General features: G+C 36.8%; 2 protein-coding genes across 2 annotated transcripts; both read left to right on the top strand.

Annotated features, from left to right (window-relative positions):
• Positions 1-1,343: 1,343 nt before the first annotated feature.
• LOC103419178 (BON1-associated protein 2-like) lies at positions 1,344-23,429 on the top strand. Its single transcript, XM_008357328.4, has 2 exons — positions 1,344-1,855; positions 23,225-23,429. Exons 1-2 carry the CDS (start codon positions 1,344-1,346, stop codon positions 23,427-23,429), a joined length of 717 nt encoding a protein of 238 aa, XP_008355550.2.
• Positions 23,430-24,555: 1,126 nt separating this feature from the next.
• Positions 24,556-25,092, top strand: LOC114825859 (BON1-associated protein 2-like). Its single transcript, XM_029104889.1, has one exon. The coding sequence runs from the start codon at positions 24,556-24,558 to the stop codon at positions 25,090-25,092; it is 537 nt and encodes a 178-aa protein (XP_028960722.1).
• The last annotated feature ends 1,508 nt before the right edge of the window (positions 25,093-26,600 follow it).

Below are 26,600 nucleotides of genomic sequence, written 5' to 3' on the forward strand. Positions count from 1 at the left end.
CTAACTCTCGATTCTTTGTATAGTGATATGTACAAAAGAATTTGCTAAATATATAAAAAGGTAGATATACAAACATTATTTAAATATTACACGACTCATGCTTTTAGACGCAAATGTACTAAATGCTTGAAGTCAAGAAACTAAGATTGTGAGTGAAGAACAATAAAACTTGATAATCAAGAGAGTAAAAAATAATAAAACTTGATTGACGAGGATAATAAATTCAACTACGCCAATTGTTTCTCATGTGCTTTTTTTCTTTCTAAAATCAACATCACACTAACAAATCAAACATTAAAATAATCCATTGAAAAATAAAAATATAAATTCAAAGTTTTGATTACCTTAAATGCAATCTTCAAAACATGTGATAGTTGATTTAAACATTCAATAGAAATTGAGAGATTAAGAAGTTGAAAGAAAACAAAATTGCAAAGGAACTTGAGTGTTATAACTTTATATGCACTTGGAGAGATGGATTGGGAGTAAATTTGAAAAATAAGAAAAAACTAGTGACTTAAAATGCACCTCTATGTTTCGAACTCAACACCTCAAAGAAAAAAGAAGTCAAACATTTCCACTGCACCAACAAATAAAGTATAATATATCTTACTTTTATGTATTTATATTTATTTACGGGATTGTATCCGTTTATTGTATATCGTGCAACCAGTTTTCGTTAGGTACTGTTTGTGTTCAATTTTAAATAAAAAAATTTAAATAATTTCTGACCGCACAATATACGATGAACAAACATGATTAAAAGATCATTGGGATCCTCATTCTTTGAAGTGGGGGCTCTAAGGGGCAGGGCGCCTACATGGTCATGGACTACCCTTAGGGCCAGCCTTGGGTGAGATTGATTTAGAGAGTTGGGGAAGACAAATAATTTTGCGATATACGCGTTAAAGTGATTTGGGTTTTATTTAAAATTTTATTTTATTTTTTAAAAACCTTATAAAATATAAATTGTCATTGCAATTAGGGTAGGTAAGTAATTTAATGTTGCATGCTAATAAAAACAAACTTTTTCCAAAACATTAGCCCCGCAATAAGAGGTGTGAATCCGTTAATTACATGAAAGTTTCTACCCTGAATAACTCAAAACCCCATTTGAAGGGCCACAGTCAACTTGGAAAACCAAAGTCTACTTGGGCGCGTATATTTAGTTTATTAGTCCAATTTGAAATCCACAGAAACCTGGTGGCTGTTTCTCTCTCTTTTCCCACATCCTTCCCTCAACACTCCTATATAACCCCTCCCCACTCACACCTATTTCCTCCCATCGGCTCTCACAATTCCCCTAATCTAACACAACACCTTACGCGCACCCTTCATCCACCATGGCAGCCAATTTCCGGACGCTGGAAATCACGGTGATCTCCGCTGGGAACCTGCAATTAAATCGAAAACCCATCAGCAAAAACACCTCCGTGACCGTCCGGACCGACACCAACAGCCAGTTTCGCACCACGGACATGGACACTGAAGGCGGCGCCTACCCACAGTGGAACGAGAAGCTTGTGCTTGACTTGCCAACGCACTCCAAGTCCATCACGGTGGAGGTCCAATGCCAGACTTCGTACGGCGTCAGGACGTTCGCGACGGCGAGTATTCCGGCATCGGATTTTGTTGGCGGGTACGTGCCGGAGGGTTACCTGCATTTTTTGAGTTACAGGCTGAGAGATTACAAGGGGGAGAAGAATGGGATTATTAATATTTCTGTGAGGATGAAGGTTCCGGAGATGTACAGCTCTTGTGCAAGTTCAACGACGTCGTCTCCCTCGATGATGGGGTTTCCGGCGGCTGGAAACAATAGTTTTGGCGGCAACATTGCGATCGGAGTTCCGGTTTGGTATGGTGCCTATCAGAAAAATTATTGAAGATCCTAATCACAATTTTTTGTGCGTAAATATTAGAGGATTTAGACTTTTGGTTACGGATAATGCAAACTCAACGTCTTTTGTGTTCTTGAGAGAGGAAAAATTGATTGTCACAAAACTTTATTTTTGCATGACGATGAGTAAAGAAAATTTATATTTGGCAAAAGTGGGTTGCCTCAGTTGGTAAGGTTATTTCAAAATATATTTGTCTTTCGTTAATTTTATCGTCATTGTAATTCTATATTATCAAATCTTGCGTGCAATTGCTTTGGAGAAAGACTATAATGATACAAGATTCCACGTACAAGCAAATTCTTCTTGGCAATTCTTTGTTTCAATTAATAAAGTTTTTTATTTTATTTGTTCGTGGTGTACTTTGATTTTCAACTTGGTATCAAAGTGATGAAGATGATACCCATTCGGCTCCAAATATCAATGGCTTCATGCTTTTTGGTCTAGGGTTTTTGAATGGATCATAGTTGGCCTGCCCAAAAAAAAAGTATTTAATTAAAAAACAAATAAATAAAGCCACTTTGTAAAGAAAACAAACTAAACTTTATCGAGAGAAGATAAATTAAATACAGTAACCACACAAGCTACGTAATTATTTTTCCCAAAAGAGATAGCAAGTTCCCTACGCAATCCTTTAATTTCAAAAAAATTGCTTCAAAATCTTTTAGTTTCAGAAGATTCTCATTACATTTCTTTAAGGGCATGTTTGTTTGGCCTCTTTAAGTCTCATTAAACTAGACTGTCTTGGATAGGAGTCTTAACCCGTGTTTGGTGCAAACAAAGACTGCTTTTAATGAGACTAAGTCAAACTCGCTCTGACTAAAAGTTTCACTAATTGTTCTTAGCGAGTCCCCCCAAAAACTAGCGGATTGCTAATCCTGTTTCTATTGCCCGCCTCATCTGCAAGCATGCGTTCCCAATCTCCTTCTTCCCGCGAACCTAGTCACCAAATCATGCCTTCCACCCCCTTCTCCAGTTTCCAAATTTGAAATGGCTCTCACCAATCTCTATCCCGCGAACCCAACCTCCTCTTGCTTTAGCGATGAATTCATTCAGTTAAGCTTCCAATAAGCTTAATCCACACCATAAAGAACACTTCAATTCGAAGGTTAAAACTTATAAATCCCAAATATCAAAAATATCAAAATCTGCAATAAATCCAGAAATCTATTACGTTGGGTTGCTATGATCTTCTCTAGAAATCCCAAAAAAACGAAAGACCTCTAGAAATCTGTAGTGCTCTTCTCCAGAAACCCAGAAATCTATTACTTTGATTTGGGATTTTTGTGAAAAAAGAGCTATCTTTGCTTCAAGGAACAAGAAGAAAGACCTATTGGTCTTTTGACCAAATTAGGTGCAAAATGCACATCTTCCTCAAATGTTATGAACTTAAGCCTACGATAATTGAGCTATGTGAAAGATCATCTCTCCAATTTGTTTGAACCATGGGAATGCGTAGATTAGATTTTGGTTGTAATTTGATATGATCAAATGTTGTAAAAGAGCATAAGCTCTTCTTTACTTTAAAGTAATTTGATTTGGTCAAATGTTGTAATAGAGCATAAACTCTTCTTTACTTTGAAGTACTCCTTTCTTGTTTTCTTTGATATGCATGAAATTGGAGTAGTAGGGTCCAAAGCCCAATAAGAAAACACGCCTTAATGTGATTAAACGTGTAACTAAAATCAATCACCATCCCTAGACTGAGATCCAACACTAGGCTCGTGTTGGATTGAATCAAAGGTTCATAGTCATCCTAAGGCCCTAAGACAACTATATAGTCCATCAATGAATGCAAAGCTTATGCTAGTAGTACCATATACTCTTGCTTTAAAAACCATTTTACAAGCATAGTGGGAGTATCATATACTACTGAATCAATCACATGGACCAATAGTTGTAATAGGACCAAATTGTTTTAATAAGATTAAAATGCATTCTTGTATGTGATGAGACCTAAAAACCCTCAACCAAACCGTTATTAAGTTGACAAGCGTGATAGTGCGTTTGTTGTATGAGAGAGAGAGTATTTTTTATTTGGTTAATGCTTGAATCGTAAACGTGATTACACAATGAAAGATGACGGTACACAAATGGCAAAAATAGTTGGGAATTTGTAAGTTACAGGCAAAGCTCATGGAAAGTAAGTTTATGCAATGGCATAGTCAAAGAGTTGTATACCTAATGTCTACCCTACAACAAAAGTCAACAAACACAATCACAGCCACGATTTCATGTATAAAGGAGCCTTTCACGTATATAAGTAATTTGAACTCAAGGCATGAGAGATTAGAGCAATTTACATAAGACCCTAAATTCAATATAGAGAACTAAAAACATTGTATAAATCTAGAAACTCAAATATGAGGTAAAGACTAAGCAAGAAATTTTCTAAAATATAATTAAAGCTAAAGAAAAGTTGATAGAATAAGGAGCAGAAGGGAAGTGAAGACTGCACCACAATAAGAAGGATGAAAAGGAAAATGTGGGTTGGTCTAGAACGAAAAAGAGTTTGAACTAAGAACTCACTTAGTGACTCCACCCATGACCATGACCACAGACACAGCCTTTGGTTTAAAACACTAAGCCAACATACGTATACTACATGTAACACTTGTAGTCACATTCCGTGGGAGAAATTTCAAATTAAGATGTTAATGTGATAAAAAATAAGGTAAATTACACAAAACTACATCAACTATGGGGTGAACCACAATCTCATACCTAATATTTAAAAGTTACAATATCAAACCTCATCTTACGAATTTGTTGCAATGTCAAACCTCTGTCAAATTTTTAGTTAATTTCTCTGTTAAATGCTGATGTGGCTTGAGACGGGGCCCACTCCCTAGCCCAATTGGATTAAAAAATTAATTAAATATTAAACAATTAAAATAAAATTATTTAAATATTTTTATTAAAAAAATGTAAGACCCACCCCCAAACTCATCACCCTCACCCTTCTTCCCTACATGTCTCCCCCAAACTCATCACCCTCATCCTTCATCCCCATTTCAATCCTTAATTTTTAATTTACTCAAACAAATCAAATCCCAATTGGAATTTCGTAAACTAGGTGTGCTCTATTGCTACCACTTTGACACCTCTGCCATCGCCACAGAAAATCCTCGTGCATCCATCTTTTTCTTTCTCTTCTGTTTCAAACATGTGGTGGTGATTTGGGATCAAAGAAAGCTTTGGGCTTTGCTCAACTAGGTTTGTGGGTTTTGGCTCAAAGGATAGGAGACGGCTACGCTAAGGTTTTGGGGTCGAAGGGAGAGCGGGTTCGATCGAGTTTTTGGGGTTTGGTTTAGGGTCTAGTGAGGTTCGGTGGTGCAGGAACATTTTTGGGTTTCTCAACGTTGGCTTGGCAGGTGAAGTCGAGCTTGGAGTGGGTGTGGAGGACGAGGTTTGTGAAGCCTAGGGCTTGGAGCTTGCGGACGATGGCATAGCCGACGTGGCTGCTGTTGTAGCGTGAAAGGGAGAAAGGGGAGAGAGAGGGGAGGGATGGTGGTTCTGGGCACGGCGAGAAAGAGAAGTGAAGGGGACGAAGGAAACTACGGATGGGTGAGGTTGGTTTTTTATTTTTATTTTTTTGAATTTTGTTTAAAATAATTTATTTTAAATGAATTAAAATAATTTTAATAATTAAATATTTTATTAGTTGTTTGACCATTTGCACAAGTTGACTGACACATCAGCAAATATGGGCTTTGCATTTGCCATGTCATCACTTCATGGTCAAATTGACGTATTAATTAATAGATGTCTGACATTGCAACGAATTCATATATTAAAATATGACATTGATAGGAGCATATTTATGCGACTTAGTTAGCTTGTTTTCTTGCATTTTCATAGCTAGTTTCTACTTATTAGAGTGTTTTAAGCTATTTTCGTGTGTTTTCAGGTTCAAATGATAAAGTTTGCAAGAAAGTGCAATTTGGAGCAATTTTGGGCCAAGAATGGATAGCACATGTATGAAGCAAGGTGGATGGACGTTCTTGGAGTTGAAGAGGCTAGGAATATGCTAAGGAAATGAAGAAAATAAAGTCAAGACAAAGACGATAAGGAATCAGCTAAAATGAAGGAATATTATCCAAACTAACCTTATCTTATCTTTTCCTACCTTCATGATGTGATGTAAACTAGCACACAAATTAAACCCTATTAAGATAGTTGTAGTACGCGTAAGTAGGGATCGTTCTAGGCTGGGGATTAGTTAAGGATGCTAATCAACACAAATTAAACTTAAAAACTAAAACTAGACTCAAACAAATCAAAATAAGCTAAATTTACTCAAATAACACAAAACTAAATTGAATTGACTCAAAACAAGAACTAGAATGTAATTTGGACGAAAATTGAACTCAAAAGACTCAAAACAATGAAAAACAACAAATCTGGATAGATTTTAACCTAAGAACAGGAAATATAAAGGGGGGTTTGTTTTTGACGAATTTAAGACCAAAACTAAACAGATTTAAGACTCTAAATAACTTTGAACGAAATTGGTGATTTAATGGGTGAATGGCTAGCTAGAGGGTCCTTCTCCACACATGACACATATGCATACAAATCAATTTCCAGTTATTCTTCCTATAAACCATGAATGACAATGCCCCAAATTAATCGTGATAAGCACAAATTGACTTTCAAATTTTCCTAAACTCATTGAATTGGACTCAGCGACGCAACCAATTTATTCTTATCAAGTTCCCTACATGAATTGCATAATAGAGATACATATCAAAGATCATTAAGTTCTATGAAAATCATAAGCATTGACAAGGCATTCATAACTATGAACTGCATGATACTCCTGCCAGGAATTTACTTAACACGATCGTGACTAGCAACCTCCACTACTTGTAAATATAAGTTCATAACTATTAGGTGAAATTCCCTTATATTTTAGCATCAAATCCTTACATGCAAACTAAGTATGCATCCTCAATCAACACACAAGAATAAGTTATCAATCAAACAGATAAGTAAATTGCATTCACGATTTACGAAATCATAACTAGGTGTAATCAATTCATATCACATACATGTTCATGGCTTTGAATTCACCTCTAACTAAAACGAAATTAGTTCCTCGTGGTTGCAATTAAACAAAGACAATCTAATTTAATCATTGAACTAAAACTACGGATAGAATACACCTAGGAACGTTCCAACAATCCAAAGCCTTGAATGGCAGGCACAGCACCAAGGGTCTCCTCTCTTTCCTTCCTTGCAAAGTTGTGGCACAATTGTATTTTTCTGATGTTTTGGCTCTTGTGTGTGTGTTGCGAAAATAGGGTCAGAAAATATGTATTTATAGGCTAGGGTTTCGGCACAAAAGTTGTGAAAGAGAAGGATTACATAATCCTAAGAAAAAAGGACTAGGAAATTCGGCACAAACCTTCTAGAAAGGGTGTTCTGGCAGATTTCTAGAAGAAAAGGGATAAAAGGTGCGGCACCACTTAGGATAAGGAATAGGGCTTCTAGAAAGGGCTATTTAGGTGATTTAATGTGCAATTGATCCCCCCTTGCAGTTGGAATTAAGGTAGGAAAAGATTAGGTTAGGATAAGATAAGATTAGGTTAGTTTAGATAAGATAAGGTTGGATAATGTTTTGGATAATGTTCCTTCCTTTTAGCTAATTCCTTATCTTCTTTGTCTTGACTTTATTTTCTTCATCTCCTTAGCATATTCCTAGCCTCTTGAACTCCAAAAACGTCCATCCACCTTGCTCCATACATGTGTTATCCATTCTTGGCCCAAAAATGCTCCAAATTGCACATTCTTGCCAACTTTGTCATTTAAACCTGAAAACACACGAAAATAGCTTAAAACACTCTAATAAGTAGAAATTAGCTATGAAAATGCAAGAAAACATGAGAATGCAAGAAAACAAGCTAACTAAATCGCATAAATATGCTCCTATCACTTAATTCCAGCTGCAAGGGGGGATCAATTGCACATTAAATCACCTAAATACCCCTTTCTAGAAGCCATATTCCTGATCCTAAGACCATCTCCAACCCTTGGGCTAAAAGCCAAATTTTTTAGCCCGAAAAATTTAGCTTTTAGCCCGGAAACATCTTTTCTGCTCCAACCCTTCTATCCTAAAATTTTAGCCCGGAATTATTAAAGAATGAAATTAGCCTAAATTTTTTTCTTAAATCAATTTTTTTTTTTAAAATAGATATGTAGATTATTGTAAATTAATTTTATGAACATTTTAATCTAAAAAAATTTAAATTCCGATAAACATTTCGCATTTAGCCCGGGGGGAAACCTGGGGGGTATTTGGCCCAGAAATAGCATTTGGCATTTAGCCTAAAATTTTAGCATGGGTTGGAGAGTGTTTGGGGGGATAATTTGGGGGGTAATTTGACTTTTAGCCCAGGGTTGGAGATGGTCTAAGTGGTGCCGCACCTTTTATTTCTTTTCTTCTAGAAATCTGCCAGAACACCCTTTCTAGAAGGTTTGTGCCGAATTTCCTAGTCCTTTTTCCTTAGGATTGTGTAATCATTCTCCTTCACAACTTTTGTGCCGAAACCCTAGCCTATAAATACATATTTTCTGACCCTATTTTCGCAACACACACACAAAAGCCAAAACATAAAAAAAATACAGTTGTGCATATGTAAGACTCTTATATTGATGAATATGTCCACAAATAAAACTTGAAAAACAAAAGTAAATAGATACAAATGAAAGGTGAATAAAAGACTTATGAAAGTTAATTGATAACCGTGCAAATCAAAATTAAATAGATTAAAATGAAAAGTGAATAGAAGAGAGATAAAAGTTAGTATATACCTCTGGTAGATTATGGATATGAAGCTTTAGAACTGTATATGACTCAAGCTCTTCAAAGCTATCACCATACTCCATTTTATCTTGGTCACCAAATGTCTCAGAACTTTGCATCATTCTCTACATAAATCAAAATCTAACGCAAGTTTATATCATGATATGTCTTGTTTGTAATAACAAACTAGCATTATGTCTCCTTTATAGTTAAGAGGAAAGATCTAGAATATCATTTTTGAAAGAAAAAAAAAACCATCAACATAAATCTGTGTGCAGTATTAAGTGTGAAATTATCAAAGAGATGAGCCAAAAACCCACTTCCAACAACACATATCTTGTCCCCAACTTGTTAATTACCACTTGGACAGTACTACAGGTGTGGGGTGTTATCACAAAAGACCCCGGTATTAGTTAGAGTGGGTTAAGACATTTAAATTCTTCTTGTCTCACAGATGAGGTCAATGTGATATTTCAACATTAGGTTTTCTTACGCTTTATTTATCTGGTTTTGTTCCATTAGACACGTTTGGAAATGATCCATCCTTATCTTATATTAATTACTAGATGGTGAAAGAAATCTTCACGAATATATCTTACCTGCATTTTCTGCGAAGAGATTCAGTACACGAAAAAATAGGACAAATAAAAAAAATGAAATGTGACATAATTTAAAAGTAACATACTGTACATAAATGTAATGTAATATCTTTGTAAAAAATTCCTAATTTTTTTTAGGTCTTTGTCTTATCGAGGGTTAACTACATTTCACACCCTCTATGTTTAGGGTGATTTTCAAAACTTGCCACAAGTTTTCAATTTTCTCACATTGCTTCCTAAGGTTTTAAAATTTTAGCAATTTAGACCTTTTGTCTAGTGAATCATTTGAATTTTCATTAAATTCATTACATGGTGAGCATAAAACCCGTAAATGAGTATATTGATACAATTTAAAACCTTAGGGGGTGATGTGAGAAAATTGATATCTGATGGCCCATTTTAAAAATCACCTCTAAACTTTGAGAGTGCAAAGTGTAGTAGCCCTTGTATTTACTTTGTTTCTAGAAATTTTTTTTGACAAACAATAGTGTTAGTGGGTTAAGTTGTTAGTTGTTAGGGGAAGAGGGATCGGTGGGATCAAACTCGCACTAGGGTGTATAAACATGATTGTTTTTTGCCACTACATTAAAGCGCCATCTGTGTTTCTAGAAAATCTTTCGAACGATTCTTAGATGCAATTCAATCATGACTAAATGTATTTGTGTGAGCGAAAAAGTTGATCAGTAAGCACCTTGCAAAATCAGACACAAGAACATGAATAAAGAACCTACTTCTCTCCATAATCTAACGTTTTGAGTCCTGCCCGCTGCAGCTGTTCAAGTGTGAAAATCTATTTGATCTGTAAGGATCATTTAATTGACCGAGGACTTGTTACAGTTTTAACCTGGAGAAAGAATGTTTCAAGCTTTGAAGATGCCCTCCAAAGTGGGAAAGAAGTTCCTTCAACTTGCAATGATGGTGTTTCTCCTCAAACCTTATTTTGGGAACTTTAACGAAAAACTCCCGGTACTGTTCACTTTAACGAAAAACCACATTTTTACACTAAAAAGTCAATCCTGGTATTAATCACTTTACCCTTTATTTTGTCCTTATCGTTAAAACTCAAAGTTTTCAAGCCCTTTTCATTAGTTTTCCTTATTTTCAATCCGTAAAGATTGAAGTGAAATTTGATGGTCTTCCACCAACATCATCGATATTGTCCTAACTAAACTACTTATTACTAGGTGTTGAGTTTTATTACAAAAACCTTAGTGATATCAGAAGTAGAATCTCCCGTATATCACATATATTATTTTATTTTATGCCATTGTGTTATCCTTTTCTTGGGAGCAGCCTCTTCATAAATGGGGGTAAGGTTAGCCGACATTCACCTCTCCCAGACCATTTGTAAAGCGGAAGCCTTGTGCACTGGGTACGACCATTGTGTTATCCTTTTCTTTAACTGAATCCATATTATCAAGTCATAAGGCTACGAATCGATGTCAGCCCTGTTTATTTTTTGAAAGAAGTAAGTTTTAACTTCATCCCATGCATATTGTAGATCTCTTTTAATCCGTCGTACGTAAGGATTGAGTGACAGAATTAAAAAGGAAAAGCAAACAAACATCCACTTTTAAACTTAGAAAAATTAATTAAAACCGATTAGAATCGAAACCAAACACAACCCTCCACTGAATAAAGAAAAAAATCAAACCACATCATTCATGCGTATCAGAATTCACATGAACGCAAGAGATTCAGATTTGTTATGACAGCCAGACATTTCTTGCCATAAAACACGAAGTCACAAAGCAACTTCTTACATTATAATGAAGGATAGACCAAACCATAGAGACAATAAACGTATCTTCCAAGAAATAAGACAACCACAAAGTAATATATTATGAAACCTAGGAATTTCCAGGAAGTGTTCGAGTCCCAATTGAAATTCTCAGTATGGATTAAAAAAAAGGACTAGAGGCTTTTGACTTGCCTCCATCCGAGGTTTGTTCATTATCTATTGATGGAACCAATGACACAAAATGGAATAGAAGAGCATGTTCGCTGTATATGCGCGAGGGAATCCGACAGCGGAAGAAATAGGTAGAGCAGAGTAAATATTAACCCTGCTCTGATACCATGTAAATTTAGGATAGGCAAAGAAAGTATTTACCAAGAATAATTACTCTGTTAATGATAGAATAGTTATATACAGCAAAGAAACTATAAACTAGGAACTAAGTTCACTACAGCTATACAATAAAGGGAAAGAAAATCAATCAAACAATCGAAATATACATTATACATGCCATTGCCTATTCTGTACCTTGATTGCAAAGGATTCTGATTTCTTTCTAACACTCTTCTCGTTTCCAACTTCCTGTCCTCGTGTCCCTTCCTCTCACCATGAAAGGCCAATGTCATGTACTTTAACAGGGGCGTGGGAGGCTGTTGCTTGAGCACTTGAGCATCCTCATCTTCCCCCCGTTGTCCTACATTTCCTTCCTCGCTCCATTCATGACCAATGCAATGCAGTTCAGCAGGGGACGGTATCGGCGTCTGCTCAAGAACTTGGGCCACTTCGTCTTCTCCCTTGCTCTTGTTGCACAACTAGGGCTTGCCTATCGTTTTTGGGGCCCTGGCGAACAATCAAAATGTGCCTTTTTTTTTCAATACACGAATATATATATATATATTTAAAGAGGGCTAGAACCCAATCAAAGCTGGGGGACGCTAAGCCTTCACACCCATATTATATTACTTGAAGGAAAAAAAAATACAAAGAAGGGACATAGTACCTAAACCCTGATGTAAAAGTATAATCCTATACAACCATTCCAAGCATAACTCCTTAAAAATTTAACCTTTAAGAAATTGTCTTCTTGCATTTTCTGAAGCAAACTCATCAATTAATTATTATTTTGGTGCCTTTAGGGCCTAAGATAGACCTGATTCGAAATTACAAATGCTTTCCCAAAAATTGGTTTGTGTATAAGACTCACTTATATTAGTGAATATGTCAACAAGTGTGCCAGTTTTATGGATAGATAAAACTTGAAAGCAAAAGCAAATAGATACAAATGAAAAGTGAATAGAAGAGTTATTAAAGTTAATAAATAAACCGTAACTGTAAAAATCAAAATTAAATATATTAAAACGAAAAGTGAATAGAAGAGCGATAAAAATTAGTATACGTCCAATAAATCATGGATACAATTATTTAGAACTGCAAATGATTCAAGCCTTTCAAAGCTATCACCATAATCCACTTCATCTTGGTCATCATATGCCTCAAAAAATTTCATCATTTTCTCTACATAAATCAAAATCTAAAGCAATTATAGAGCATGGTATTCGTGTTTGTAATCATGTACAAAACAAACTAGCCTTAGGTCCCTTTTATATTGAAGAGGAAAGATCTAGAATATCGTTTTCGAAAAAATAGTAGGCATAAATCTGTGTGCGGCATTAAGTTTTGATACGCTTTTATCTGTTTTTGTTCCTTTGGACACGTTTGTAAATGATCCATCCTTATCTTATCTTAATTACTAGATGCTGAAAGAAATTTTCATGAATTAACTCTTCTGTTTCAATAAAAACAGTTAATTTCGATTACCGCTTGAGGGCTTTGCTCACTCTGCAGAACATATAATTGAAAAAGAGGGGTTGCGTGCGAGCCGAGTAACGTAGGTAGGTGGATCAAACTATCAACTCCAGGGGCTTCGTTCCCCTTTTCTTCTTGGATCACAGCTACGAGTCTTAAGGCAACAGAAGGCAGAAAAAGGAAAGTCGCTTTAATTACAATTACAAAAAAGAATTTAGGCACAGCCTTTTCCACAGTTATAGAAGAGAAGCCTTTGCTGCGCTTTGGAATGAGCTAGAAGCGAAAAAAAGTATACATTGGATGTTTGAATTGCTTCATCTTGATTTTGAACATGGAATTTTTTCTTCTGAGGTAGCAGAAAGGCGAGAAATATTAATCTTCGAATTAGGCTTAACAATCTTTATGAGTAGCATACTAGTGTATTTAATGATTTCAGGTGATGAATATATTCTAGCTACCTTTCTCCGGCTAACGCGTATCCATTTTATTGTCAAAATCTCTATAAGCTGAATGATGTCACTCGAGTGTTGAGCTTTCAAAGGGTTTTTCAAGACCATCCAAGGTCTTCGTTTTATCTAGGGCTAACTACATTTGACACCCTCCATATTTAGGGTGATCTTCAAAATGGGTCACGAATTTTCAATTTTCCCACATTGCTCTCTAAGGTTTAGCAATTTAGACCTTTTGTCTAGTGAATTATTTGAATTGTCGTTAAATTAATGACATGGTGAGCATGTAACCTGTAAATGAGTTGATATGTAAGCCACATTTACACCACATTGACTAAAAAACTCATTGATTAAATAATAATTAGACACCCGAATATACAAAAGGAGTAAATTGATACAATTGTAAAACTTTAGGGGCCAATGTGAGAAAATTGATATCTCATGGCCCATTTTAAAAAGGGATGTGATATCCACACACCCCATTTTACTTCTCACACACCTTTTTAAATTTCAACCGTCAGATCGGATGAATTGAAGAAGATTAACGGACATAAATTATCAAGGAGTGTGTGAGAAGTAAAATAGGGTGTGTGAATAGCATATCCCTTTTAAAAATCACCTCAAACCTTGAGGTGTAGAATGTAGTTATCACTTTTATTTACTTTGGTTCTTGCTTTTTTTTTTTTTTTTTTTTTTGACAATAATAATGTTAGTAATTTAAATTGTTAGTTGCTAAGGGTAAGATGAATTGGTGGGAATCAAACCCGTACCAAGAAGTATAGACATGATTGTTTTCCTACACTGCAGTAAACCCCCATCTACGTTTCTTGAAAAAAAATTGAACGATTCTTAGATGTAATCCAATCATGACTAAATGAATTCGTATGAGTGAAGAAGTTGATCAGTAAGCACCTCGCAAAATCAGATACGAGAACATAAATAAAGAACCTGCTTCCTTCTCTCCATAATCCAACTTTTTGAGTTTGATCCACTGCGGCTATTCAAGTGTGAAAATCTATTTGATCCATAAGAATCATGTAATTCTCCGAGAAGTTGTTCTACTCAAGGAGCTGATTCACCAAAGTCATCTGGTGGCGAGGGCGCTGGTTAGGTCGACGACCTACTGGGACAGGTGTCGTTCACAATTTGGGATGGAAGAGCTCGAGTGATGGGCATTTACAGGAGTGGTGGAAGTGTAATGAACTACAGGGTCAAACTTGGACTCTAAGGGGGCGTTTGTTGCGCCGGACTGTCTCGGACTAGACTAGTTGCAGGGACTAAGCTGGACTGGCTTAGACTAGACTAAGCTGGACTAACTTAGTGAAGCGTTTGGTACAGTGTCAGACTAAGAAGCAGGATTATAAAAACAGTACTGTTCATCAGATTTGTGTTTGCTTACACTAGGACTACAAATTTTTTCCATTGTGTAATAAAGTAATGCTACAAATGTCATGAGAAGATACTTGTGTAATAGAGTAATCCTAAACTTTATGCAATAAAATCGAACATTAACTAATGATAGTTTTCTTGGATTATAGAGTTTAAGAAAACAGAACTCATATTAGATATTTGTCTGAAGCAAGTAAAATTGCCATGGAAAATGTCACTTAAGTTCTTCACGTGCATGATATATGGTGTTCTGGTTCTCTGTTGGGTGAAGATGACTAGGATCCAATGGTGGTAGGGTTTTGAAGGAAGGGGAAACGTGAGTACTAATACTTTGGTTTCAAGAATCCTCCAAGTGTACCCAACAAACCTTGCTCAAAAGAAAAGAAGATAGAAAAGCATGGTAATTAAACAGGCTATAAGGGCCACCTCTTTTTCCATGTGGCATAATTCATAGCTGACTAGCTTAACAAGCAAGAGCAAGTACATAAGAAGATACTTGTGACAAGTCAATCTTTGCCATTGATTGACTCTTAAAACATCATTCACTAAACTTTCATCCAGGATATTTTACAAAATACCAGTGAACTATAGTATACCATTCAAAAGTAGATCTCCATAATTTACAAACTCTTAGTTAACATTAGCCAAAATACTTTATAGTGGAAAGCTAAGTTATAAGTCATAACCTAAGATTGTACGATTAATAAAATACATCCATATCAAAAGGCACCACATAATATACTCATCCGCTTGCTTTGTCGCTTAAAAGCCTTTGGACAAACACTTTCTTGAGTTCCGGTTTGATTGCCCTGAACACTCCCACATTTTTTGGTTTATCCAAAATAAGAGACAATGCATCAATTTGATCCATAGGAGAAAGACCCATTTCTTCAAGTTCGTTAGCTATGTCACTATGATCTGCAGTACCTTGAACTAAAGCTTCAGTTACCATTTGCATCCTCTTCCCACTTTCAACATAAAATTCTTTCAGTCCACTGATAATTGCCTCGGTTCCATCACTTGAACTTCCCACACCTCTTTTCCTCTTTCGTTGGCTATTTTCAGATGGGATGCTTTGTTGGCTTTGTTCGTTCATTGAAGAAACAACATTTTCACCTCCAATATCACTTGCACCAACCTGATCATGACTTTGTTCCTCCACCATTTTAGTAGGGGTTTCGGCTACATTACCCGTAGCCCGATCTTTTCCAAATATATATGCAAATCTATCATACAGTGGAAAATGTTTGCTTCTCCATCCATCGGCTTCTTTATTTTTCTAAGATTATATCAACATAGCAAAACTAAAATTGAGCATGCGTAACAAATATAGCAGCAAGAACAAAACTAATGTATAAATAAAATAGGATATGAACTTGCACATAAGTTTGCCATGCGTCATCACTGTCAACTTCAACACACTTTTTGACATCATTCCATGCAAATCCACTTGTGTTTATCATGTCAACGACCATACTATATGTTTTTTTCCATTTCTTCAACTTTGACTCAATATGTGGAGTTGCTTTTATATTGGAATGAGGACATAAAACATTGACAGCTTTCGCTATTTCAATCAAAGTACCTTGTTTGAAAGCACCGGTGTCACACCGTTGCTTCCGAGCAACAAAATCCTCAAGAACGGATAATAATACTTCTTCCTCAAATGCTTCCCATTTACGCCTTCTTCCTTTTGGCTCTTGAGTAGCATTCAAAATATTGTCTTTATCCATACCTAAACAAAAAATATTTGAATGTACTAAAATACAATACAAATAATCAATTTGCATAATATCCAATCAATTTGCATAATATCCAAATAATTTGCATACCATCCAATCAATAAAAAAGTTTTAACATTCACTGATGAGCAATCTAATAATTATGCTAATATCCAACAAATGCATGATAAAAAGGAATACTAAAATAAAATGTTATCATTAACACATATAGCTAGTTCGGTTGCTGGTTCCTAATTGCTCTCCACTCATCATACATTTCTTGAGCCATGGCATTCCTCTTTGCAGTCCACTGGTCAGATGTTTCAACACTACCAACATATTCACCTTCTTCTGTATTTTGTCCATCTTGTATTATTGTCAAATTTTCCAGTGGATCTACAAACATCTCTTGCCTAATAAGATTGTGTAGTAGGCAACAAGCGGTAATTATTCGACCTTGTGTCCTTATCGGATAGAAAGATGAACTTCTTAGTATCGATCACCTTCCTTTTAGCAAGCCAAAACAATGTTCAATTACATTCCTTGCCTTAGAATGCTTCATGTTAAAATACTCTTCCTTATTAGAAGGCGTTCGTCCCTCCCATTCAGATAAATGATAAGGTATTCCACTATATGGTGCAAGGAATCCTTCACCATTTGTATAACCACCATCTACAAGGTAATAATAACCTAATAAAAAAAAACATTATTAGTGTTTTGTAGTTGACAAACAAAACTAGACCTAACTTACACAATTGAGACTAATTAATACTCTTACCCATTGGTACCTTAAAACCATTAGGCCTAGTAATTGCATCATATAGCACTCTAGAGTCTGATGCGGAACCCTCCCACCTCGGAAACAGATATATGAATTGCATATCTCCTGAACACACACCTAACACATTAGTTGCGACTCGACCCTTTCTTGTTCGGTATCTTGGTTTGTCAATTTCATGTACATGTACATCAATGTGTGTTCCATCTATTGCTCCCAAGCAATTCTAAAAAAAAAAAAAAAAAAAAAAAAAAAAAAGCTTTTGTTAATTTATACAAAGGGAATGAAGAGTTAAAGCTTAGGGAAAATGAAAAAAAATTATCATACCTTAAAACATCGCCACCTAGGATCTGTAGAATCAATAGGCACATGCTGAGGGACTTTTAGTAGGATACCTTGTAATCGCAAAATTCCTTGCAATACGCTATTGAAATACCTACTTATAGTCTCTCCCAACCTATAAAATCTACCGCCAACACTACGATTCTTAGTATAATGTGCTAGTATTTGTAAAGTCATACACACCTGCTCCTCTACAGACACCAAACCATTAGTTTTTACCCTCCCATCTTGACGAAGTAAGTCACATAATATGGCAAAAGTCCTTCTATCCATTCTCAATTCGTTGACACATTCAATATCAGTATTCCCTATTATACCATTCAGATAACACAAACTAATCTCTCGTCTAAAAAGTGAACGGTTAGTCAAAGTGGGTCGTTCAACATGTCTCTGTTTGGCCCTTACCATCATCAACACAAGAATCGTACAAATGCAAATTGTCTCTAAATGAGACATCTCTAACAATAAGATCAATAAAAGCTTCCTTCGATCCATATCTATCCAAACAAAAAAAAAGGAAAATTAAATAATGACATTATATATGTAATATTTACTGTTATTAAGGGTGATGGAAATGAAGTGATTATGATACGAAATGAACTAGATCAAAATAAACGGTATACAAAGAATTCTGAAACAAATAACTGCATTAACAGCCCAAAAAATAACCAGCCAAGTCACAATTAATGTTGGATCAACAAAAACAAAAAACCAGTCAAGTCACAATTGCTAGGCATTGCATGTCAAGAGGGAAATTAAAGGACACCTGTAATGCAGTAGCCTTAGCCTTATCCTTCCGTTTATGCTTCTCTTCTCTGCAACCAACAACCACAGAATATTGTAGTTCAGCATACAAAACAGTCACATTGTAATATCATGGTTATAAACTAAATACACACACACGCAGACACACACACTTACAGAGCACACACACACACACACTTACAGTGCAGAATACACACACACACACACACACACACACACACACACATACACTCACACTCACAGACCACCTAAAGATACACACACACACACACACACACACACACACACACACATACAGACCAACTAAAGATACACACACACACAGAAACACACCAACTAAACTCACAGACCACAAAAAAAACATCCATTCTAGTTCAAGATCAAAAGATGAGCAATTAAGTAAGGACAAAAATAGTTCAAACCGGACACTAATCTTTTGAATGAAACTCAATCGCAACATGAGGAGAAAAGCAGAGAGATTGTTGCAGGGAGGACTTCCAGTTGGAACAAAAATTCTAGACCAACCCTACCCCCTTCCCTGCCTCACCCTCTCTCGCTCCTCCCCTCCACGTTAATGAGTACACACAAACACACGCATGTACACACAGAAATTACACACACACACACAGTACACAAACACACACACACAGAGTACACAAATACACACACACACACACACACACACACACACACCCCCCACGTTAATTAGTACACACAAACACACACACACACACAGTACACAAACACACACACACACAGTAATGAGTACACACACACACACACACACACCCCACGTTAATGAGTACACACAAACACACACACACACACAAAAATTACATACACACACACACACACAGAAATTACATACACACACACAGTACACACACACACACAGAAATTACACACACACACACACACAGTTCACAACCACACACACACACACACACACACACCCCCACGGTAATGAGTACACACAAACACACACACACACACACAGAAATTACACACACACAGAGTACACAAACACACACACACACACAGAAATTACACACACACACAAAGTACACAAACACACACACACAGAGTAATGAGTACACACACACACACACACACACACACCCCCACGTTAATGAGTACACACAAACACACACACACACGCACAGAAATTACACACACACACACGGAGAAATTACACACACACACACACCCCCCCCCCCCCACGTTAATGAGTACACACAAACACACACACACACACACAGAGAAATTACACACACACATAGAGTACACAAACACACACACACAGAGTACACAAACACACACACACACACACACACACCCCCCGCCCCCCCCCCCCCCCCCGTTAATGAGTACACACAAACACACACACACACACACAGAAATTACACACACACACATAGTACACAAACACACACACACACACACACATACACACCCCCCCCACGTTAATGAGTACACACAAACACACACACACACACACACACACAGAAATTACACACACACACACACACACAGTACACAAACACACACACACACAGAGAAATTACACACACAGTACACAAACACACACACACACAGAAATTACACACACACACACACACACATAGAGTACACACACACACACACAGTACACAAACACACACACACACACACAGAAATTACACACACAGTACACAAACACACACACACACACACACACCCCCACGTTAATGAGTACACACAAACACACATACAGAAATTACACACACACACACACACACACCCCCCCCTCCACGTTAATGAGTACACACAAACACACACACGCACACATAGAAATTAAACACACACACACACAATACACAAACACACACACACACACATACACACCCCCCCCACGTTAATGAGTACACACAAACACACACACAAAAATTACACACACACACACACAGTACACAAACACACACAGACACAGAGGATAGTAAGACCCAAAAGTTCCATCTTACCTGCCAATAGCTAAATGTTAAATTTCTTGAACAACACAACCTATATGCCAAATACCTGGACAGCTAACTAACGTTGGACATTCGTTGTACTCAATCAACATATATCCCAGGACCAAGAAAGTTATAAAGAAACAAAATGAAACAAGAATAAAAAAAATGAAAACAAAAACTTAAGAGAAAAGAGAAATGCATAATCAAGTTATCCATGCTCAGTGACATTAGAATATGCAAACAGAATAATTGACCTCATCATCCAGAAAAGTTAAGCTAAAGAAACGCAAATGTTTCGATATGAGCTAAAGCATACCAAAACAACTATGCCCAGTCATGTTCGATTAACCTAATTTGGCAGTGAAAGGCCTTCTAGTGAATGACATGACTTTAACACTAAATCGAGAAGAGGAAACTCTTCTGCACTAACTCATCAATTCATCCTAATTTGGCAGATAGAAACATACAGTGAAAGAGGTGCTTGGAGAGAGTATGCTTGGAGACGAGGATTTTTGGTAATGACATACACATTACACACACACACACACACACACACGCAGACACACACACACAGAGTACTCCCATTGTTGAAACATCAATTTTTAAAAATCGAAAACAACATGTGGGTAGGACTTCCAAGTTTTACAACTTTGACATCCTAAATTCCCAAGTTCCATCTCATCTTATGAAAAGCCCAAATTCTAATTTCAATTTCACCTAAATGTCAAAACCCTAATTTATTCAAGTGCAGATCTCTATGATTCAAAAATTATCAAACCCAAAACAATAAAATCAAATAAAGCTCAGTAAAATTACCATCTGCAATACAAATACATGAAATTAATAGAAGAATCGAAGTTTACCATACAACTCAGATGAGGGCCAGCATATTGATAAGTGAATATTATATTATATATTTAACCCTATTCTTAGTATATTTTGGATAATATTTTGGAAGAATTTTGATACTTTAAATTGTATTTTCAATATAGGACTTTCGACTTCCTCTGGAACAAAACGTGGTCAAATGGACGAATTTCGGAGTAATTCCAATTAGAAGACGTTCGTGAGTCACTTAGCTTGGTCATATCAAAATTTGGGATTTTTCCATCAAACGGTTATTTTCTGGCGATAAAATAAAGGAGCGATGCGCGGTGCTGGAAAATGACGTTTCTGGGCTTAAATTGCGTTTTTGGAGCCCAAGATGACCTCGGATGGTTTCGTGGCCTTCTAGAGATGTGTTCGGAAGGTCCTTATCTTTAAAACAAGCTATCTTGAGCCGGATTTGGAGGAGATCTGAGGCTAAAACGTGGCTGGACAAATACTTGGCAGATTCTCCTAGTTTAATTAGGGTTTTATTTTCTAAGATATTTTATTATTTTTCTTAGTTTCCTAGTTGGAATAAAAAAAAAACCTATGTCTTAGGGTTTGTGGAGGTTGAGCAAATATATTGCTTTGGCCGTCTACAATTTTTGGGGATGCTTATTATTATTCAACTTCAGAGACAAAGAACTTGGCTAGGGTTCTTTGAGATTTTCTACTTCAAGGTGCTTTCATTCCTTTTATTTGTAATAATATTTTCTTTTCAATTATGAATATGCATAACTAATTCCTTTTGCTAGGGCGAAGCCTTGAGCCTTAGCATGAATATGTAATTTTTATTTAATTGCTTACGATTGATTGCATGCGCACTTTGAATTATTGATCACTGTTTTAAACTATCTAATTATCTTGATGATTGGCCACCATTAGGATGTTTAGACAAGTAATTGGATGCAATTCGGTCGGAATATCACCGGGGGATTGAGTATTGCTTCTTGTGATTAATAATTGTAATTCCATCTAAGGCGAATATCACGTTCTTAGGGGTTGCATGGTTCTTAAAAAGGTTTTCATAAAACTTCAGGAGTCTTGCATGTTCATATTTGATCTGAATATCACAGACGGATTGCATGTTAGATATATGTTCTTGCTTGAATATCACGAGGAGAATATATATTAGGAAAACCTAACCTTCGAAGTAGCATGTGTAAATCGTAAGTAATTGGTAGAAATTCATAGGATTGCTGGGTGATGGTGGAACCCTAGTGCCTTTATAACTTGGTATTTAAAAATCTTTTCTTCGATTATATTAGTTTTTAATTAAAATTCGTTTTTTTTTTTAATTTACCCAATCTCAAACTCTATTTTCTCAAGTTTTAATTCTAAGTATTTTGATTAGGAATTGTTTCTACATAAATTATCCCAATAGTCCTTGAGGAAAACGACCTTGCATGAGCATCTATACTATGATATCCTTGTATTCTTGCAAGTATTTCATGTGATTTTGACCCTATTTGCATAGACTTAAAAATCCTATCACATATGCAGAGATCGGAAGACGCAGAGATGAGGGTGAGGAGGACGAAGATGAGGGAGCACGGCAAGGACGACGTTGAGGGAACGTAGAGATGAGGACGAAGGGAAGACGCAGAAAATCTCTCGGTTTGCTCTGGCTTACGAATCCGCCCAATTTTGGGGTTGCTCGTTAAGAACGGCTAAGGAGGTACTTAGTCCAAGCGAGTCCGGGTTAAGCTCATTAAAGCTAATCCGGATGCACACCAAACGTCGGACTATAGTCTAGTCCAGTCCAAGCCCTCTTAATCCTGTCAAACAAACGTGCCCTATGGGCAAACATGCGGAAAATAGGGTGAAAAGATCTTTGGTTCAGAAGTCGGTCCAGTGGCCAGAATCGGTCTTGGACCGGTCTGGGCCTTGGGGCGAGTAGCCAGAGTGAGTCCTGGAGCTGGGCAACCCGCCTGGTTGGTTGGGTCATGCACTGGGCTCATATGTGGGCCACCTGCCTGTGGGTTTGCGTTGCAATGGCTGCGGCTTGAGTTTAGGCCTACTGCTGCAATTGCTGCAGTGGGCTAGGTTTCCTGCCCTCAACCTGTTGTGGTATAGGCTCCAATTTAGGCCTCCTTCCCTAGGTGGTGATGGCAATGGCAACAAGGGCTACTACCTGTGGCCACATGGTGGTTGCTACATTGCAGTCGTGGTGATAATGGCGTTCCGCGACGGTGGGGCTTCTGTTGCTGTTGTGTTGAACCTCGAGGACCGTCTTCATGAGGCCACGTCATCGTCTTCGTTCTCTAATCCAAATCCTTAAATTATGGGGTTCCATTCGTCGTGGTTTCAGAATTTCCTTTCATTGTATCTTTACTCCAGGGACTAATCAAAGAATTTTTCTAGGAAAAATTTCAATGACTAGGAGCATATGAGAAATTCAACATAACAAAAAATTCCAAGAACCAAATTCTTCGAGCGTTTGAATCAGGCTCTCAATGAAAGCACCAATTTGTGGTAGCAAATTTTTTTCGCCTTTGATCTTGACGAAAATGTACCTACAAAACAATCAACACCTTTAATCAAAGACTAAGGTCTCATGCTCAATTTTGATTCAGTGTTTAGATAAAGAAGAAGAAATTAAGTTTTCAAATTATATAATAAACGCATTTATGCAAAGGGTTGAGTTTCGTAACAAATCGTGTAAATTCAATTCCAAGCATGACTCGGGAAAATTCTCCAACCATGCCACACACTACAGTTGGATTTCCTCTACAATTAGTTGCAAGTTGGAAACTTCATTCACCACGTGATAAGTCAGGTGGTGAGGAGAGGTGTATGAATGTATGTGTCTATCACTAGACGTTACAACTTCAATGATCATACTATAAAAATTGATCACTAGTGAGAGACTATCCATATGCTATGTTTATGTAGAAGAATTTATCCACATGAGGATAAGAAAGATAGAAGAAGGAATATATGTAATGCGAGAGCACTTTCATGTGTAACAGTCATACCAAAAAATTTCTCCACATGATTATTTAAAAAATACGTAAAGATAGTCCATATTTTCAGAATGTTTATCTCCACAATAAATTGTAAGAACAAGTTGCTTGAAAGTTTCCCTCCGCTATAAGAAGCGTGAACCAAGTACGTGGAAGTTTCTCTTAAAAAACAAAGACTTCTTTAAAGGCCCAAGAGTCAACTTGGAATCCATTCAACATTTTGTCAAGAAATCCATTCAACATTCGGCTCGTATTGTATTTCATCGTTCAATTTGGATTCCACAGAAACCACGTGGGTCTTTCTCTCTCCTTTCTCACACCCTTCCCTCAACACTCCTACATAACCTCCCACCCACACCTCTTCCCTCTCAACGGCTCTCACAATTCCCCTAACCTAACACAAGCAATTCATCAAACACTAGCGCGCACTCTTCATCGATCATGGCAGCCAATTCCCGGACGCTCGAAATCAAGGTGATCTCCGCTGAGAATCTGCAATTAGATAGAAAACCCATCAAGAAAAACGCTACCGTGACCGTCTGGACTGACGGCAACAGCCAGTTTTGCTCCACGGACATGGACATCGATGGGGGCGCCTACCCACGGTGGAACGAGAAGCTCGTGCTCAACTTCCCAACGCACTCCAAGTCCATCACGGTGGAGGTCCAATGCAAGACTTCGTCCGGCATCAGGACGATCGGGACGGCGACGATTCCGGAGTCGGATTTTGTTGGCGGGTACGTGCCAGAGGGTTGCATGCATTTTTTGAGTTACAGGCTGAGAGATCACAAGGGGGAGAGGAATGGGATTATTAATATTTCTGTGAGGATGAACGTTCATGAGATGTACGCTTGTGCAAGTTCAACGACGTGGTCTCACTCGCAGATGGGGTTTCCGGCGGATGGGAACAAAAGTTTTGGCGGCGGCGTTGTAACCGGAGTTCCGGTTTGGTGTGGTGCCTATCAGAAAAATTATTGAAGATCCAAGGCACAATTTCTTGTGCGTAAATATTACAGGATTTAGACTTTTGGTTAAGGAATATACAAACTCAAGGTCTTTTGTGTTGTTGAAAGAAATTTGATGCAACCATTTAATTCATTGTTACAATACTTGATTGTTTTTGTTTTGATTAAAAGAAATTTTCTCAATATCTTATAGTGATTGTAATTATATATTATCAACGCCCACCATTTCCTCAAATTTTCTGCTTGCACAACACATTTACAATGTGCCGGCACCAGGTAGCCGACAGCAAATAGGGTGAAATGCTTATTTAGTCTCTAAACTCTCACTTCAGTAAAAATTAGGTATCTGAATTATTTTTTGGGTAAAATAAGTCCCTAAATTCAATAAAAACTGCTAATTTGATCCCTACTATTATATTCAAAACTATTTTATCCAATTTTTTGTCAATTTAAATCACTTGACACACTTTAGGGTGTAATACCGTTTTTTTCTCGCCCATAAGCCCTTAACATGTCGTATAGGTTGCGAATCTAATATCTAATTTACCCTCCAAAGTTAACTCCATGCACTATTTCTTTATGAAAAATTACCAATCTACCATTCAATGTGTATCACATGCAAATAACGTGACTTAAATTGACAGAAAATTGAATATAATAGCTTTGAATCTAATATTAGGGATGTAATTGGTAGATTTTTATAATTCAATGACTGATTTTTTTGAAAACAAATAATAATTTAAAAACCTAATTTTCACTTAAATAATAATTAAGGGACTAATTTGGCGGTTCACCCTTACATATATATTGCATATATACTAAACCAATTTACGCAGAAGCAGATAGGGAAGCAGTGGGTCAAATTCATTGTGATATTTGAAATAGCTGACAACGGCAACAGTCGAGTAATGCACACCACCTTTGACTTGATTAACCAGTGGTTGGGAGAAACGCATTACTAAAAACCCTAATCACCAAGGTAATTTACCACTTTCTAGCGATATTCTACCACTGGTCGTTTATTTACTAGTTACCTTATCAAAATTTGTGGACCCAATAAATTGTTGATCTATGAATTAAAAATTCATGAGTAAATGTTCTTTCACATAATACCATTAAAATTACGTCCAAAATATTGAGTATAAATGGAATACGGATGAACATTTTAACAGAATTATCCAAAAGAACCATTGCATTGCATTGCATTGTGACAAGTTTAAAGACCAATACTCATAAATTTTTGGCTAAATTGAATTAATGGTCCCTGTGGTGATAGGTTAATTGGATGATAACCCTCGTGGTGAAAAAATTTGAATTTAAACCCTCGTGGTGAAGTTCCATTAGAATCCAAGCCCAAAATTAACATTGATGTCAACTTTTGTTAACATTTCCACCTTGGTTCTTTGGTTCTGCCTCTCCCTGCCTGGTTCTTAGCATCCCATCTCTCTCTCATTTTCTCTCCAGATTTTCGGCCTGGAGCAAACCAATGGATGTTTATCTGCATCCCAGCACCCAAATCAT

The sequence above is a fragment of the Malus domestica genome, chromosome 07 (assembly GCF_042453785.1).
Source record: "Malus domestica chromosome 07, GDT2T_hap1".
In the NCBI taxonomy this organism is placed as follows: Eukaryota; Viridiplantae; Streptophyta; class Magnoliopsida; order Rosales; family Rosaceae; genus Malus; species Malus domestica.